Here is a 19,149-nt window from a genome sequence, read left to right on the forward strand (position 1 = left end):
GGGATTCATTTTCAAATTTTACATTCGGATTTCAGATTCAGATTTCAGATTCAGATTTCAGATTCAGATTTCAGATTCAGATTCAGATTTCAGATTCAGATTTCAGATTAAGATTTCAGATTAAGATTTCAGATTCAGATTTCAGATTCAGATTTCAGATTCAGATTCAGATTTCGGATTCAGATTTCAGATTCAGATTTCAGATTCAGATTTCAGATTCAGATTCAGATTTCAGATTCAGATTCAGATTTCAGATTCAGATTTCAGATTCAGATTTCAGATTCAGATTTCAGATTCAGATTTCAGATTCAGATTTCAGATTCAGATTTCAGATTCAGATTTCAGATTCAGATTTCAGATTCAGATTTCAGATTCAGATTTCAGATTCAGATTTCAGATTCAGATTTCAGATTCAGATTTCAGATTCAGATTTCAGATTCAGATTTCAGATTCAGATTTCAGATTCAGATTTCAGATTCAGATTTCAGATTCAGATTTCAGATTCAGATTTCAGATTCAGATTTCAGATTCAGATTTCAGATTCAGATTTCAGATTCAGATTTCAGATTCAGATTTCAGATTCAGATTTCAGATTCAGATTCAGATTTCAGATTCAGATTTCAGATTCAGATTTCAGATTCAGATTTCAGATTCAGATTTCAGATTCAGATTTCAGATTCAGATTTCAGATTCAGATTTCAGATTCAGATTTCAGATTCAGATTTCAGTTTCAGATTTCAGATTCAGATTTCAGATTTCAGATTTCAGATTCAGATTTCAGATTCAGATTTCAGATTCAGATTTCAGATTTCAGATTTCAGATTCAGATTTCAGATTCAGATTTCTGATTCAGATTTCAGATTCAGATTCAGATTTCAGATTCAGACTTCAGATTCAGATTTCAGATTTTAGATTTAAGATTTCGGATTCAAATTCAGATTCAGATTTCAGATTTCACATTTCAAATTCAAATTTCAGATTCAGACTTCAAATTCATTTTTAAGATTCAGATTTCAAATTCAGATTTCAGATTCTAATTTCAGATTAAGACCAAAAAAAAAACTTTTTCCTGCGTGATCAAAATGACTATCCAAAAATTTAAAATGGCAACCCGGTCCGATGCATTCTGACAAGTTGGCCCGCTGCCATTTTTGTTATTCAAAAATTTTGGTCCCGCATTTTCGCCATCGCGAGGTTCTTTTGTGAAAAAGCGGAATTTTTCAGAACTTCTGATTCGGGAGTACCGGAAAAAACGTTCCTCTTGTGCTTGGGAAGTTTCTTGACCCGGTTTTAATAGTTTGGTTCGATAATTCGGCCTACGCGACCGTCTGGAAAGGTGAATACGGCGGTAATTGACGCTTCAGAAAAAGGGACGCAAGAATATAACCTTTCGGGGATCGATTTTTCTTTTTGTTCTGTTGTGGTGCAGTAAAGCTAATGAAATTTGATCGGTTCGGAACTATGGTTCCGGAAGTGAGTGTCCGAGCTTTTTGAAAAAGTGCAGCACGCAAACGAAGAACGTTGAGAAGTGGCTTGGGAGCTAGAGACGGGAAATTAGGGACGCAAGGTTGATTGGTCTGTTTATGAGAAGGAACATTCTGCTGGCATCATCACCGGGAGGGCTTATCCCGGCAGGGCAGTGGAAATGAGTTCTGGAAGCGGTGAAGGTAGCCGGCTGGGGCATCATCATCTCCAGAACAACAACGGCGAATCGGGAATACTGCGAAACAAGGCACACTTCCATCATCATCATCACCATCGGGACGGATTCGGAGCGGACAACTTTGCCGATCTGCTCGTGTTCGGGTACAGCTGCAAGGTGTTCCGGGATGACGACAAGGCGCGCTTCATCGACCAGGGCCGGCATCTGATTCCGTGGATGGGCGACAATCAGTTGAAGATAGACAGGTTAATAATTCCTTCCTACTTTTAAAATTACCCTTTTCGATTGAAGAATCAGAGATTATATCTTACGCCTCTTGGGCCGATCCACATGATTTTCCTAACCATGAATCCTGTCCCAAATCTAGCGATTTAGGTTTCAGTGGACACTGCAAGCTGCGCAGCTGAGTCATTAGCATTTAAGAATTAAAATTATCAAAATGATAAATTTACCAACCAATAATCATTCGTTGAATGTCGTTCACGAATTAAGTTATTCTGCTGTAAAGATGACTTAAAACAACACATACCTGACCAAGTATGCTAAGGATATTCCCTAAATCTGGCATCGAATATAAGCCTGGAGGCTTGAGGAAGCAGTATAAGATAGAATTCCATGACAATCAACATCCTATAGCAGTCAATCCTTTATAATTGGTCAATTTAAAACCTTTAATTGACCCATAGACTGACTTCTTTAGAAAGAAATTAATTAAGGTACATCGGGGTAAGTGTGGACGGGTTTTCGTATAGTTCAACTTTAAAAAATCATAAAAAAATCAGCAGTGGAGCAATTTTGATAAATTGACGTTCAATGTGATGCAGAACATGTTTTTTTACAAAAGCTGAAGAGATGAGCTCGATAGAAGCAAAGCAAAAAAAGTTATCACGCAAATCGTTATGGACGGCTGGTGTCTTCACTTACCCCGCTTTATGGGGTAAGTGTGGACGGTAGATTTTCCCTTTGATTTCTCAGGAAATTTTCAAAAAATTTGTGTTTTCTTGGTTGAATACGTTACTTTATTGCTCGAATCGTCCAAAATTTTGAAAAAAGTTCATGATACTATAATTATAGTGTGTAATTTATGTTACAACACACGAGATCCGATTTCATCAAAAACACAGAACAAATAAGTACTTTACTCAAATTTTCATGATCCGAATGCTTAATATAGCTAAATAATACAACTCATAAAGGATGAAAGACAGAAAATTGAAAAAATGTGTAAACATCAAGTCTTTTTAAAGCCGTCCACACTTACCCCAGGTAGGGGTTGGAGACAAAATTTTAGTTTTTTGTAAATAAACTCTTTTTTCTTAATTTTTAACCGCTGTTTCTTTTCCTAACTGGTTGTTTGGAATGTAAGGATTGTTTCAATGTAGAGTTTTTCATCGAGAGCCAGCTAGTTTAGGAGAAATTTGCAATTGAAAAAGATGCACATCAACTCGACATCGTAGTTGAAAATAGAAAATTCCGAAAAAGTCGCTGTAAGCAACCGTTATTGGCTGAATCGTATCTTTTTCACAGTTATTGGATAGATTACAAGTAAATTGAACATTCTGCATTAAAAGTTTGAAAAAATAGTGCACAATATTGTTTTTATAGCCATCGTCCACACTTACCCCGCGTCCACACTTACCCCGGTGTACCTTATTAATAATTTTTTATTGCAATTAACAGAACCCTAATTTCTAAACAATATAAAATAGTTCAATTTTTCTGGCATTAGGCAAACTTAAAAAAAAAACTCTGAAATATTTCATTAAAATTTTCCGATTAATATAACATTCAAATATCTTGTTGAGATTGCTAAATAAAAATATTAAACCGGTAACTCGATAAAAAAATTAAACATAAACAAAAATTTGCAATAGATCAATCTAAATCTGCAATATCGACATAAATATCTAGTACGAACTCTCCCGATCAGCTCAGTTTTTAGCTCTCCAGCCGCGGATCACTACACATCTATAGGCTGATCGTGTAATGATTGGCATTACCTACTGCTTATCAATGATCAATCGGTCGGAACCATTCGAAAACCGATCAGCCACAGAGTTCACCAGTAACTCTTAAATATTCGAACGAATGGCAAATCTTTCTTTTAGCTCAGATATTAAAAAAATACAATAAAACAAGGGTCAACCTGCAGCGCGGTCGTGGTATGTATACACGTGGTAATATATGATTTTCTATTACTTACAAAACACGATTATCATTTCTCGTTTTTCTTTTTGTACCATCGATCTTCCATGTCGTTCGGATGCGGAAGTCTTTGTTGTCGCGAATCTACTCCTATATGAATGGTAACGTTTTGTACAAATTTTAATTTCGCTTAAATATGTCCGTCTAACAAAACATTAGTACTGTTCCGATTTCCTCGTCGAACGACGTGGTTGATTCCGGTAACTTCGGTTTGTTTTTTGTCACCAGGTGCTGGTGCCAAGCTGAAGTCCCGTCACCGAAGCGTATCCCATGGCTAGTACTAATCTGGTGTTCCGTCCTTCTTTTTTGTCTCTCTTTCTTCCCTCATTTACACGTGTTGCTGGCACCGCCGAAAATGTGTCTCCCACGGGACCACAACAGATACGACGCCCGGGGAGCGCTGCACGATCTGAGCCAACACGAGCCACCTCCAGGGGGATACGGCAACCGGATCGATTGTCTACCGCCGGCGGAACAGCGAGCGGAGCAGCTCTGCGAAGAGGAACGGTACCACAGTCTGTACACCAACGAGGTCGAGGAAGAGATCGCACAGGGTAAGTTCGCTTTTCGTTAAATGCATTTTAATGAATATGAAAAGCTACCTCCGGGGTACCGCTCCATGCCGTAAAAGGTGACTAAATTCAGCAATGAGGATGAATAAACCAATTTAAAAAAATAAGACCATACATGGCGTCAGATCCCTTCGGAAAAAGAACAGTTTTGTTTAGAAAATACTGAACAGTGACCTTCATATCCACAGGCAGGAGCAGGTCTCAAAGTCAATGTCGAAAGACCAAGTCCGTGGAAGTTAACATCAAAAAATCGCATTTAAGAATCTACAGAAAGGGACGTAAATCCATCATAGATGTCGCGTTTGGTACTCCGGATGGATACCACTTTACAGTAATCTTCCGTGTAGGCTAGAATACGCCAACATGTAGAAGGGCCACGAGAATGCCTCTCGAATACAACACAGTTTGACCAGAACGTCTTTGTCGAGAATGAAGAAGATCGTCAACAAATGCCTTGAAAAAAAAATCATGTAGTAGTGCAAAAAAAAGGACGAAGGATGTCCAAATATCGGATTGAAGAAAATTGTTCAACTATTTCATTTATTTTTATTATTTTTAAATAAGTTTGTCTATCCTTCACAGAGGAAGCAGCGAAACGCGCCTCCGCAGCCGGTGCCGAGATAGCCTTCAACTACGATGATCCGCAGGGCACCGGAGAGGATGGCACCGGATCGCCAACGGTCGGTCCCAAACCGCCGGAAGCGGGCGAAGAGGACGACAGCTTGGATCCGCCGTTCGTTGCTCCCGCGAACTTCGAGATTCCGCACGACCTGGAACGGCCCGACACCATGAAGGAGCACGCCATCATCGAGAAGACGGCTAAATTTATCGCTTCCCAGGATTCTCAGATGGAGATTCTGCTCAAAGCCAAACAGGCCGCCAATCCACAGTTTGACTTCCTGAACCCGGGAGGGCATCTGTATCGATACTATCGGCACGTTTTGATGGCCGTTAAAACCAACCAATATCCGGAGGAGGTTCCGGAAGAAGGTGGGTGTTTTAAGCTTGTACTGGTTGTGTTCCTTTTTTTTTTAAATTATTATTAAATCCCCTTTCTAGAACTGAACGGCTTAGAAGCTGAACCTGTGGAATCGGCAGTCGAAAGCATTGCCGAGATACCGATTCCCGTTCCTGCCATCAAATATAAACCGTCGGTGGACTGCGCTTACACCCAGCTTATCAGTAAAATAACGGGTGCCCCGATTCCTAGCAATCCAACCAGCGACAGTGAAGGATCGAAATCGCCCATCAATCCAGGTATCCTAAAGTTTTCGAATCCAGAGAGCAATCAAAAACATACTGAGAATTCGGTGGAGAAAAAAACGGTCCCCACTGGTTTGGCGGGTCTGGTACAGTACAATTCCGACAGCGATGAAAGTGGGAACGAACCCGAGGAAGTTCGCAAGGCGGAAGCAGCTCCCAAGATTGAAAGGCGGAAAATCACGTTTAGTGGCGCTGTTCCTCCGGAGATTTTTCAACACGTGATTGAAAAAACGGCTACATACGTAGTGAAGAATGGGTACAGTTTCGAGGAAGCGTTGAGAACCAAAAATGATGCCCGGTTTCTGTTCCTTCGGAAAGATCATGAATTTTATCCGTATTACGCATTTCGAGTACGCTTCTTGACGGATCCGTACGAGGAAGTACGGGAGAGCCCAGAAAAGGTGACCATTACCCGAGAGATTGAAAATGGTACCGTGGTAGAAATGCCGAGCATAGGAATCAAAACGGTTAACATCGCTCCACAACCAGTTCCGGCTCCGGTGCCGCTGATTCAAGCCACCAAACCTGGTGGAGCGGTATGTTTTTCTATAAAAAATAAAGACGAAGGAGCTAAATCGATTAGCTCCAGTGTAGTTCAAGAGCTTGGTGGCGTCGATGAGGAGGAAGCTAACACCGGTAAAAAAGACGATGTGGCTACAACTGACCCAGATCCTGTAAAAGAAGCTAATCGAGAAACGGTGACTGAAGAGGAGATAACACAGATTGAACAATTCACAATTCCAACACCCGTTCCACCACCAGCTGTCCTAGACAATGATTCAGGAAAAGGGTGGGATATTTGCAATGTACAAAATCTAGATACCCACTTTTACTAACTTTTATTCTTTTCAGTTTAAAAATACCACTCGACGAAATCAAGGCTCAACTCCCGCTTGATTTAATTGAACCCGGTGGCTCCAAAGACCAGAAACGCCTAGAAGATCGCATCAAAGACAAACTGGCAACAGCTGCTCGTGACAAAATGGCCATGATTGCAAAAGAAAAGCAACTACAGTTGGAGCGTAAGAAAAAAGCTAGCATGTTCCTCAGTTTGATCAACAAAGGCGAACCGGCTAAAACGGACGATCGAGAGTCCCCTACGCAGCAGCAAAGTTCGAGTCCTGAACTTACAGAACCTTCAAGTTCAGTTGCTGTGGCTAAAAACGGTGTCGAAAAAGGTGAAAATCACCAAGAAGAACAACGCGCCCCGGATCATGACGAAGATGAAGAGGACGAAGACGACGATGATGACAGTTCCGAAATGTCCGTTCACTCAATACCTTCGCACTCGCCTAGTCCCAGTCTGAATCAAATTGACTCAAGTGCCGAGGACGACGTGGTACTTGTAGAAGAACCAGTCGAACGACCTTCACGATCTCGCAGCAGGTCTCTGTCCCGGACTGAGAGTGGCTCCCGGAAGCGGAAGCACAAACATAAAAGCAAAACCAGCAGCAGCAGTAGCAGCAAAAAATCTAAAAAGAAGAAATCTAAAAGTGCCAGTCGAAGCCCAAGTCGGAGTCGCAGCAAGGCGGCCAAGTCCAAACGGAAGCGAACCCGTAGCAGCCGTTCCCGGTCTAAGTGTTCTGAACGATCCCTTTCGTCCAAGAAAAAGAAAAAGAAGAGCAAAAAGAAGGACCACAAGCATCGAAAATCGTCCCGATCGTCGTCTTCATCTAGGCAGCAGCAGGAACAGCGGCACCATCATCATCACCACTCCTATAAATCCAGTCACCAGTCGTCGTCACATGGCTGGGAGGATGAGCGGGAAGATCAGGTGGAGCCTGCAGTAGACTACTTGAGTGAGGAACGCTGGAAAATGTTACAGTACGACTTGTAACGTTCGGAAGAATGTTTTTTAGAGCAGGGCTGTATATAATGCACATAGTGGAAATGAATATTGAATAACATGTTCAGTAATAAGTGCAGGTGTTCGATTATTTTATATCACAAGTATTTATCAATTAGAAGATAGCGTGTTTGAAAGCAGTTGCGTTTCGGTAGCGAAGAAACAAAAAGGAAACTTTTGGGTTCAAATGATTTGAAAATTTAGTACTGTAAGACAAACTGAAATTGGAAAACTCTCGAGTGAACTGTTGAAACATTGTGAAAAGTATTGGTTCGAACGGTGTATTGTTGGATTTACAAGATTCAAGCAAATTGATTGTACGAAAAAATTGGTTGGTCTTGGTTTCAGTAAATGGTGAATATTCGTGCTAGCAGGTAAGAACATAGGATGGATAGCGACGTAGGAAAATATATGATAACGTCGAAAAACTGCTGATGGATGCCAATACAACGCCAAAATCTAACGGGTTTCGAACCAGGCTCACTTGAATCGACTTGCCTAAGTGATGAGATCGCTCAATCAAGTTGTCGGTGCTAATTTTGGGCTTTTACAATACTAGGATGTATAAGGTAAGTGATATTAAATCTACTCTTGGACCTTCCAGACAAACTTTAAACGATTAAATTGTTGAAGGTCTTCCCAATTTTCATTAATACCCAATAATCGTAATCAACGTGAATTGTTGCTCATTGACTCAGCTCTAAAAGCTCTCAGCTCTCACTGTTCAAAATCCCAGATTAAAAAAGATGAAATGTTCTAAATTTTGACCTGAATTTTTGTTTGTTTATTTTTCAAAACTAAATTTTAGATTTTCTCAACCTAAAGGGTGTGTCATATCAAATTGCATCACGGAAAAAACGCTGTAGAAATTGATTTTTTTGGAATTATATCAGCAGCAACACGAGAAAAGGGTCTATGTTCATTTATGACGTTTCGAGAAAAACGCGTTTGAAAATTTTGCAATCTTTTTTAAATCGCTAATTAAAATTCACGAGGAATCTCCCAAGTCTTTATGGTCAAAACGGTGCGAAGGATCATTTTAAATATGTTTTTATCGATACGACGGTGTTATCATGAAAAAATAGCCCGCAATTGTTTATAGACCCTAGCTGGAGTATGAAATTCGTCTAAATGTTTTATACACCCTTCGCTTTGTACTGTATGTCTCATATGTGTGAGTGAGATGGAGATAAAATTTCCCCTATTTTTTGACAAAGGCTTATGGTTTTCGCTATAGGAGTGAGTGAATAGCTTCCGCATTCTTCCCCTTTTAATGTTTTGCATCTAGACCGTTTGCTTTGTTGTGGAGTAAAGGGTGTATAAATCAATCTGTGTGAGGATATTGTCATTTTATGGCTCTAAATTTTTTAGATCCTTTACTCAAACTGCATTATAAATCTTACGAAAACTGAAAAACTAAAAACGGTTTTTGTGTTAAGTAGAGCTTATATTGGGCTATTAGAATCCACTGAAAACCGGTTTTGTTTACTTTGTCTTTTATACCCTTTTCACATGTTGCTGCTGATATCTTTAGATTTCGCTTATAATAAGATAAGAGTGTATAGATCACGTTGGCCATGCTTCACTGTCAATTTTTCGTAAATTTGGAAAAATGTCGTCGAACGAAAAAGAGCGTCGTGAAGTAATCCTGCGCACTCATTTCGAGAATCCGGAGTTGTCACATCGGAACATCGGTAAGATGCTGGGAATCGTCCAATCCACGGTCAGCAGAGTACTGAAACGATACTTCGAGAACCTAACCATCGACCGGAAGATGAAGAACGGCAAAAATGGATGCTCCGTCAGTGAAAAAGATCACGCGTAGTTAAGCAGTTTAGACGTGATCCGAGAAGTTTAGTCCGGGATGTCGCCAAAAAGCTGAATTTGTCAAGTTCATTCGTCCAGCGGACAAAGCAGCGTGAGGGCCTGCGTACATACAGTATTCAGAAGGCTCTTAACCGCGACGAAAGGCAAAACATGGTGGGGAAGACGCGAGCCCGGAAGCTGTACACTGAAATACTGACGAAGCCGCATTGCCTGATAATAGACGACAAAAGCTACGTCAAAGCGGACTTTCGTCAGCTGCCGGGCCTGCTGTTCTTCACCGCAGAGGAGCGTTCCGGAAGAGATTCGCAAGCAGAAACTATCCAAGTTTGCCAAAAAGTACATGGTGTGGCAAGCGGAGCGCTCCCTTCGTGACGACCGGCACGGTAAACGGGCAGGTTTAGCTAAAGGAGTGCCTACAGAAGCGCTCACTACCACTATTGAAGCAGCACAAGGGCTCAATCAACTTCTGGCCGGATCTCGCTTCGTGCCACTATTCAAAGGACGCGTTGGAGTGGTACCACTGGTGGTACGAAGCCAATGGGGTCATCTTCGTGTCAAAGGAAATGAACCCGCCCAACGCGCCGGAGCTTCGCCCAATAGAGAAATATTGGGCGATTATGAAGCAGGCCCTCCTTAAGAACCCAAAAGTTGTCAAATCGGAGGCGGACTTCAAGAGAAAATGAATTTCTGTTAAAAAAAACTACAACTTGATGTTGTACAGAACGTTATGGACGGGGTAAAGAGGAAGGTGCGAGCATACGGGATTGGGCTCGAAGTATGAATAAAAAGAAAATTCCAAAATTTGTTTAATAGTTTTTATTTTACTGTCTAAAATTTTCAAATGGTTCAATCTACTGGGCGAATTTCTACAGGGTTTTTTTCCGTGATGCAATTTGATGTGACATGCCCTTTAGATGCTAAGTTTTACTCATGAAACGTTAGTTAAATTTGTGAAACTAAATATATTGAGGTATGCCTGCCTGCCATTAGTGATAGTATCAGCTTATCAATGTAATTAATTGTCTATTTCAAACAAAAATTGCTTTATTCTAGTATAAATATTAAAACATATATCTGGTCCCGTTTCGCGCCTTCACCATTCAATCTCTCCAGGAATGTATTTGTCGATTAAGCTCTGGTAGTACGGCCACAGCGCCTCCAAGTCCGGTATCTTCGTACATTTGGTATACAAATCGTAACGACTGCAACGAGAGCAAAAAAATATTAGTGATTTGTTTCCTTTTCCGCGAACTTCATATAATCAATACTAACTTAAAAAGCAAGACCCATCGTTTGGTTTCCTCGTCCTTGTCCGTGGTCAGATGAGCGTAGTCTCCACCCGAATGCCACGGGTAGAACGAATGGTACCGGATCATGTTCAGAGCCTGAGGCGGCAGCGTACTCTTGTTGTGCACCAACACCCGGTACAGGTATTCGTCGTGACCCCAGGACATTGTTAACCGTTCCAGACCGCAGTTGGGTTGGTACTTTCCGTATTTGGTGCTAGGTGTATGCAAAAAAAGAAAAGGTTATCACTTCGAGAAAAACATCTCTGAATGTTGACAAACTTACTTGTATTTGGAATTCTTGCCGTCGACATTGTCCACGAAACTTTCCTCCCGATAGACGATACTCTGACCCCAGTCGCACCCGACCGGGAAGGTATCTCCGACCACGGCCCACTGTGGCTCCCCGTAGAAGGCCATCACCTTGCCCAGATCATGGATAAGGCCGGTCAAGTGCAGCCAGTCCCACTCCGGGTATTCCTCCCGAGCTCGTTCGGCAGTCTGGAACGCATGAATGATGTTGGGTAGGTCCAGATCCGGGTCGGATTCATCGACCAGATCATTGAGCTTCTCCAGTGCTTCCCGAATCGTTGCCCGGAAATGGTCGAATTTGAGCCAGTCTTCGTGGCGACCTTTGGGGGATTAAAAAGAAAATGATTAAAAAAATTTTTTAAATGTGATGCCACGGGAACCCACATCTTGGGTTCAAATCCCGCCGGGAGACAGATGGTTTTTTTACACGTATTCAAATGTCAATTTTCACCCTCTTATCACTTTTTTAATCTTAAAATAATATAGATGTACTTAGATGTTTTAATTTTAGACATATTTTTTTCTATTTATATGAGCTACCTACAACAGTCGTTGGATTGTTCTTCCTCAGAAAATTCATGTTTATATAGAAACAGATCGTAAAAGTTCACGTGTTCTATAACGTGTATATCGATTAACAACATTTTCATAATTGATGTGCGCTGACTAACAGGTTGTTTACAATCAGATCAACCTGCGATCTTGATACGTCGATTCCTCAAGGTTTGCGACGCATTTGCACACCATGGACAATATTGATAAGTAGGGGTTCAATTCTATCTCTGCATGGGTGTTTTTCCGCCCTTTATAATCTCCGGTTATCTTTCGATTAGCACGTTTTCTAATCAATCAACCGTTAATCAACGAGGGTCGATCTGGGCGTCATAAATCAAACTTGCCACATTGTTGTTTGTAAACAAAATAATTAGATCGGATGAGTGCATTCTGGAACGGCTCCTCCTTTCCCTTTCTTCGGTTGATTTCTGATTAAAGGCAACTAATATGTCTGTTTTGATAAAATCCAGTTGCTGACCCCTGAAATTTGTAACAAACATGTTTTTTCAACATATTTCGTCAATCTATTGCATCCGATTTCTACAATTTTATTCATTTTAACTATCATGAATCTTATAACCATATTAAATATTCCCGAGATTCGGTAAAAACGCGTTCAAAATCTCGTTAAATTTGTTGTGATTTTTCCCCTATTTCTCATCCTGAACAATTTTTTTTATTAGGACAAACGCCGTCTATTTGAATCGGTTCAATTCCGTAAAGAAAAATGATATCGCCTTTATTGTTACCCAAGGATTGAAAAACTCATTCATACGAGCGACGGAACCTGCATCGCTCCGATTTTTGCTCATAAGAATGTCGTGGAACGCGAATGAGGTGTGAGCGAGAATCTCCTGTTCTCACGAATCAATCCCGACCAAAACGAAAACACGAACAAGGTTCCTGATTCCTTTTTATTTTGCTTCCCTCTTCGCACACAAAGTTGAGCATCAACCCGACGATTGCGTAGCAGCGAGCTGGTTCGTGAAAATTTTTACCAACCCGCTCATGAGCTGTGTTAGTAATGATATTATTTCTTCCCGTGGAAAAATCTTCGTCCCTTTGCGAAGCTTGAGCTTAAAAAAAAACACTAACAGCAACAATACTGACGCCAAGCCGTGTTGGCTTTCAACAGCGTTGGCCAACAGGAATTGAAAAAAAAAAAGAAGAACAGTGTGCATACGGTCGGTAGAGGCAATCCATGTTAGTGATGTTATTATTCTTTTCAGGCAAATATGCCGAGCCAAAAGAATACATTTCCTTCATGCTAGTGGTGTTATCATTGCTTCCTACGGAAGAATGTGCGTCACTTTTTGAAGCTACAAGCTTGAGGGAACATCAACAGCAACAGTGTACACTTGTGTAGGGCAAGCCAATCTTCAAACGATCGGTGCCCGGATGGTACGGTACGGAGCCGAAAGATTCCTTTTTCTTTTGAACTGACGTACTTACTCCTCTAAACAAACAGCAAGCTTGGAATCTAAATTTTCACGAAGCAAATACGAGTCTCTCGTGATCCCGTTGCTCAGACTCGCTCATGAATATTTTGTAAAACGAGCAACAAAGAAACTACCATCGTAGAATCGTTTGTGTTGCTATTCGTGATTGTATTGAGCACAAACAAATAGCGAACCGGCGGCGAAGCATTCTCATGTGCGTTTTGATGAGTGAGCGATTTTTATAGTCCTTGTTGTTACCAGATAAGGTTGTAAGATATTTCCGAAATTCGGTGAATAATAAACTCGAATATCGTACTACCGTACACTCCAATTGATGTACAATTTGGCAGTCTTTGAGCCCCGAGTTGTCGTAAAAAAAAAACTTCCGCCGTGACGTCGTGATCCTGTTTGACTTAGGTTCCGTCGTCCATTAAGATGCACCTGTTGCCGTTGCCCAGAATCCGTTCGTAAAGTTTATGTGTCCTTGTTTTTGCTCGAGATTGTTGCTCTACTGATTTCTTAGTTACCTTCCGCTTCTTGTACGTCTTCAAGGAGTTCAAGGCCAGGATTCTCTGAATCATTCCAATGCTGGTTTTGAACTTTTTAGCCATATCACGCGTTGATACCGATCGGTTACGTTTGATATGAGTGACTAGTTTAGCATCCAGCTGGGTCTGTTTGGACCCAGGTTTTCTTCCGGATCTAGGCAGATCCTTCAAGGACGACTCGTTGCCATATTTGTCGATGATATTTTTCACGCTTTTGTGGTGTACTTGGAACCGTTTTGCGATTTGGTTGTAGGCAACACCCTTTTCCGTGCACCAAGTGTGCAGAATTTTCTTTCTAGTTTCAAGATCAATACGAACCATAGCGAAAAAATAATCCGAATAAATTGATTGCACAACACTTTTTAAGCATGTAAACAAACTTTTGCTTGTATGCACACAGAAAAAAAATTCACCCATTTTGAGTAAACTAGTTTTAACAGTTGCTAATGACTTTTCGATACCAGGGGGGTGACAATCTGGTTCTTCTTGCGAACAAGAATCTTTTTCTTTTTTTCTATCCATCGGGAGAAACGTTTATGGTGTTTTCCTCTCAAAGCAGTACAGAGTTGAAAAAGTCAAAATTTCAACCAATGAGGAACCAGAATGATTGTTGTGTTAGAGTGCAATCATTCATAATTCTCTAGGAATTGACATCTAGTCCGGTTCCTTGACAGCAAAATGTCAGGTTTGTTATGGGCCCACAAAATCGTGGGCCCGTAATTTTGATGGTTGTCAAAATCAATGACAAAGGATAGGGATGTCACTCCCCTGTTCGATACAGTTCAAGCTGAAGTTAGAAGCTACATGTTGCGCACAAGGATATATTTTTTTGTTTTTTTTTTTTAGATTGTGACCACAAAAATGTAGAAAAGTGGTGTAAAAACAATACTTTTCAACAAATGAACCGCTAAAAGTGTTTCACTTAAGGTTGAAAACTTTTGAAAGTAGATTGGAAAGTAGACAGGATTTGACACATTTTTGCAACTTTAGATTCCAAAATATAATTTTCAGAATGTTTGAACATATTTCGAAGGTTGCTGTTTTTTTTTTTTACTTTTTGTCAATTTACTATTTCTCAGATTTCCTACACGGTAACAAAAGTTACTCTAATCTGTATAAAAATCCATACAGTTTCAAGAAAAGTGTCTCCACTTAGTTTTAAGTTTGGGCTCTTTACGCAGAGCGTGAGCAAAAAGCTTTTATACATTTTAAAGCTTTCAGCCAGTTGCTCAATTCTGTATATTTTGAAGGGATGCCAGACTTTAAACAATTAAGTTTCCTCTAAAATAAAAAATTTCAGCAAAAAATAATCTTCGAAGTAATTTAGTCGTTCTAATTCTTTATTTATAAACACATTTTAAAAATATATGAGATTACACTGCAAAAAAACATTAAAATTATAAAACATGAAACTATAAATTAAAATGGCACTTGAGCGGTGATTGATGGATCGTCATTATTTATCCAGTTTTGTCGTAATCTGTTCTCCAGCAATGGGTTTCTGGGTCTACCGGAAGACTCACACGAAACGGTGAACGTAATATCTGAAAAAAATAATCTTATTTATTAAAGCTGAAATTATCATGAAGGTGAAAAACAAGATTCGATTAGCCGCTTGATTCTTAAATTTTAATTTAACAAGCATAACATAACTTTTAAATGTTAATAAATATAGTTAAGTAAAGTGTAAGCACAGACTAATAGTGTAAGCTTGCAACTGAATATCGTTGAAATAAAAAAATAATCGATCTAAATAATGTTTTAAAAACTGAATTCGATTCAGATATCAGTTAGTTGAAGTATTGATTTGAAATTCAGTTTCAATTGCCGTTTCAAAGTTGTTGTTTAATTTTCTTCAGCGGGTCCTCTTTTTTTGTGATGGTCACTTTCCTAAATGGGTTCACTTGCTTTTTTCATTTATTGGCAGCTTTTCGTCGTAGGCTACAAAGAAAAAGATAAATATTACCATTGGAAGAAGGAATCCATTCCATTTTGCTCGTTTTGATTTTTGACGTTTTCATTAAATAATGAATTTTCGCTAACTCTTATCCAGCCGCTGTGCATATTAGGTTCTTACTTTTTGGATCCGCTAGCGTTGGATTTCGGTTGTTGTCTATAAACGGCCGTATCATGCTTCTTCACGTTACGCCGCGCCGTTGATATGCAATTCTGTCTGTCAAGATAATAGAACAAAGAAGAAAAAGAAATTTTAAAACTGTTCAGCTTCGGAAATGCATCGAAAAATGTTCAGAATTTTGAAAATTTACTTACTTAATCGGAACTCAAAATTACAGCATTCAGCATACGACCAACCAGTTCATGCTTAAATAAATGACTATCAACAAACTATTTAGCACGCAAATTTCTTTTAATTTTAACATTCTACTTCGGTAGTAACTTTTGCCACCATCGGAAAGCTTTTGCAATTTGCTCTTGGCATCCCTTTTTAACAAAATTCCAAAAACAACAACTTTTTATACAGAATTGTCTAAACGCTGTTAATTATTTAGCTATTTTTGTATTTTGGTTACCCAAATTTAAATTCGGAATATACATTTTTTTAGTATCAGACGATTAGTTAAAACGAATGCGTAATCAATACACATTTTATGAGTAGCTTAGTTTTTCCGTGTAACACCTAAATTCAAATTTGCACTGGGATGCACTGAACTTTGCCCTTAATTTATAGTTCAAAATTGGCATTTGAAATCTACTTACAGTTAAAAACGATAAATTAAATTTAAAAAAAGATCACAAGTTTGGAATAAAAATATAATAATTTCAAAATCTATTAAATATATATTTTTTAAAAACCTAGATATAATTTTTATCAACTTTAGAACGAAAACTTTTGAAATTTAACCCATAACTCAGATCATATTTGAAAATATGTTGATCCCTGCATCGAATTGATTTCTAACCAAAATGCTGAGCAGTAAAACTTGAAATAACTAAAATAAGACATCGGAACAGTTTGAAGACGAAATAAATAGATTCAATGCAAAGAATTATATGTTTTTTTTTTTTAAATTATATTCCGATTGAGCTCTTAAGAGTCACATTTTCAATCTAAAAAAAATCAAATTACAGAATCGTCTTACCTTTAACGAAATCCACCGTCTGGTGAGTATGCATCAGTTTGTAGGTTCGCCGAACACGTTCCTTTAACGGGTCATTCTCGTCGATACTGTAATCTCGGAACTGAGACACCTCTTTGTCGGCGAACTTTTTCTCCGGCCTTAGTAACTCCGAAACATCCAACAGATTGGGGTGCTTTTAAGAAATTAGAAAAAATAAGAAAATTTTGAGAAAAAATGCCCTCGTTGTCACGATTCTTTTTTTTAAATTTTGTGATTCAAACTTTTTAAGATATTTTTTTTTAATTTAAAATATATGAAAAACTTTTTTTCAAAACACTCTTTTAGAGATCGACCTTTCTACTGTTTTTTCCAAAATCGTTTCCAATTTATTTCTGCTTGTCGTCGATGATCTTAAGTTTTTCTTTCATTTCAGGTTTTTCTATGAGTCACATTTCCGTTAACTGTTTCAAAATCACACATCAAGAAATGTGCTCAATCTCACAAAACTGACCTCTTCCACAATAATACGCATGGTGCAGTTCGTTCAATCAACGTGACAATCAATGGTACCACTTTTTAAGGAAAACTTTTTACACGAAACTTGTTAACAAAACGATCCTTCCACTTGTTGGTTGTGTATTGTTTCAATCCACCCCTAGAACTGAGCGAACGAACCGAGCCTCATCCCGATTTTAATGAAAATGTTATCTCTAAAAAACAACGGTTTGGTTTGAATATGGAAAATCGAGGAGCGATGAAATGCAACAGGTTCTGTCTGTATGTTGTTAGTTGTAGGTAATTCTCTCAATTGGAATATGTTTGGTACTGCCGCGTGTTTCGTTTATGATTTATTTGATATTTATAGTTATTGAAATGTTTTGCTCGATCAGTTCGTCATCATCTTAATGGTGATGAAAATTGATAACGGTTCAGATGATCATGCATGGGCTATAAAAAGATGACGACGGCTTTGGTTCGAAATCAAGGTCAGGAGCCTTCAAGAAACTGATTTTATCAGCCGGTTAAAAACCGTTTAAAAAAATTGGATATTTGAAATTATCCACATCGTTACCTGTCATGAGAATATGACCTACATTTTTTCGGAATACGGCACAAGAAATACGGTTAATAGTGTGTCGAATTTCAGCCAAAGGTTATTGTCAAAATTCTTGCTTTAGCGTCAAGAAAATTTGAGATTAGTACATGTCAGCTTATCATATGCCCACTCAATAAAGTTAATTGATACGAGCTAAAATGAGCCATTAAGATTAAAGTGCCTGTTCGGTCCATAAAATTCTCTCTGAGAACAAGGTTAATGAGCAATTACACTTAACTATACGAATAATAACGAGATGATCCCGGCAGAAAACCAAAATTTAATCAGTTAATATTGCTCATTGTTTGAGTTGTAAGCTACTAACATGCTTTAATGGATCATTATTAACACCCAGAAAGCTACCAAAAAAAAAAATCTTTGACCGGTTCTGTTACGGGTCAGGACTTTTTCACTGATATGTTTTGTATTCAACGTGATCGCTTTACTTAGAGTGGAGATACGTTAACCAACATTGATCATTTTTGTATGGAAAAGATTCGATTGGGCCTTTAATAATTCGACAAAATTTGCAAAAAATTTGTATTTTTAAGTTGGGCTTAAATAGAATCAAAATTTTAAATATACTCCAAAAACAAAAATATTTTACGAGTCTCAATGTTGAAAGTTTCAAATCTTTTTGTCAAAAGTGTGCACAAATCTTAAAAATTTGTTTGTGACTTCATACATAACATACATAAATTTGTTATTTTAGTATTTCTTAAAGTGTTATAAAGTTAGCTCTCTACCACCCTTGTCAAATAGTGAAAATAGTGAAGAAAAATATAACTTTTTTTTTTATTTTATTAAAAACGGACAATCTTACAAAGTGAAAAGGTTTAACATGCTTACTCATCCTTTGCGATAGAATGTGATAGAATCTCGTTTAATATATTTCCCAATATGCTTCTATTACTGATGCTCCGTGATTTATGAACCCGGGATTTATTAATGGGTCTACGATAAGGCATGACCTAAAGCAGAGGAATAGCAAGGCCCGAAAAAAGAAAAACTGATAATAAACAGCAAAAAATGGAATCCGTAACTGATAGTTAAAACATGCTCTGATGCTGGACTGAAAAATCAGCTCATTTAGGAAGACACTTTACAGTGATTAAGGACTTTCATCTAAAAATATGATTGTAGCAGTAGTATTTTTTTTTCTTCTAGAGATTCGAGAATGTCTTCCGCATTAATCCAGATTTGAGGAGAAGCATATGGGATCAAACTTGTCGATTGAAAAATGGACGTTTGTGCCACACAGTAAACTAAAATTACCGAGTTCAGTAATTTTTTTTACCGAAATCCTAACATGTGTAAATCGTTAAACTGTTCGGTAATTTTTTCGGTAAAAAATAAACGAACATCGGTAAATGAAGAATCGATTTACCGATGTTCGTTTATTTTTTACCGAAAAAAATACCGAACAGTTTAACGATTTACACATGTTAGGATTTCGG

The 19,149-nt window shown here is 38.6% G+C and overlaps 3 protein-coding genes across 3 annotated transcripts in view; 2 read left to right on the top strand and 1 right to left on the bottom strand.

Annotated features, from left to right (window-relative positions):
• The window catches only part of LOC129758727 (U3 small nucleolar RNA-associated protein 14 homolog C-like), a 138,447-nt gene that overhangs the window by 91,059 nt on the left and 28,239 nt on the right, over nucleotides 1–19,149 (top strand).
• Nucleotides 1,359–7,623, top strand: LOC129758723 (protein suppressor of white apricot-like). Its single transcript, XM_055756327.1, has 5 exons — nucleotides 1,359–1,908; nucleotides 4,250–4,422; nucleotides 5,023–5,430; nucleotides 5,500–6,493; nucleotides 6,556–7,623. The coding sequence occupies exons 1-5, from the start codon at nucleotides 1,646–1,648 to the stop codon at nucleotides 7,538–7,540; spliced, it is 2,823 nt and encodes a 940-aa protein (XP_055612302.1). The 5' UTR covers nucleotides 1,359–1,645; the 3' UTR covers nucleotides 7,541–7,623.
• On the bottom strand, nucleotides 10,403–17,281 carry LOC129758733 (inositol oxygenase-like). Its single transcript, XM_055756337.1, has 5 exons — nucleotides 17,108–17,281; nucleotides 16,618–16,789; nucleotides 10,949–11,294; nucleotides 10,649–10,879; nucleotides 10,403–10,578 (listed from the first exon to the last, which is right to left on the bottom strand). The coding sequence occupies exons 1-5, from the start codon at nucleotides 17,126–17,128 to the stop codon at nucleotides 10,470–10,472; spliced, it is 879 nt and encodes a 292-aa protein (XP_055612312.1). The 5' UTR covers nucleotides 17,129–17,281; the 3' UTR covers nucleotides 10,403–10,469.

Source organism: Uranotaenia lowii, chromosome 3 (genome assembly GCF_029784155.1).
Source record: "Uranotaenia lowii strain MFRU-FL chromosome 3, ASM2978415v1, whole genome shotgun sequence".
Taxonomy (NCBI): domain Eukaryota; kingdom Metazoa; phylum Arthropoda; class Insecta; order Diptera; family Culicidae; genus Uranotaenia; species Uranotaenia lowii.

Coding starts and splice junctions, on each gene's coding strand:
- LOC129758723 (XM_055756327.1), top strand. CDS start 1,646: ATGAGTTCTGGAAGCGGTGAAGGTAGCCGGCTGGGGCATCATCATCTC. Junction 1,909..4,249: donor AATCAGTTGAAGATAGACAG/GTTAATAATTCC, acceptor GGACCACAACAG/ATACGACGCCCGGGGAGCGC. Junction 4,423..5,022: donor CGAGGAAGAGATCGCACAGG/GTAAGTTCGCTT, acceptor TATCCTTCACAG/AGGAAGCAGCGAAACGCGCC.
- LOC129758733 (XM_055756337.1), bottom strand. CDS start 17,128: ATGCGTATTATTGTGGAAGAG. Junction 16,790..17,107: donor TGCGTATTATTGTGGAAGAG/GTCAGTTTTGTG, acceptor ATTTCTTAAAAG/CACCCCAATCTGTTGGATGT. Junction 10,579..10,648: donor CGATGGGTCTTGCTTTTTAA/GTTAGTATTGAT, acceptor CTCTCGTTGCAG/TCGTTACGATTTGTATACCA.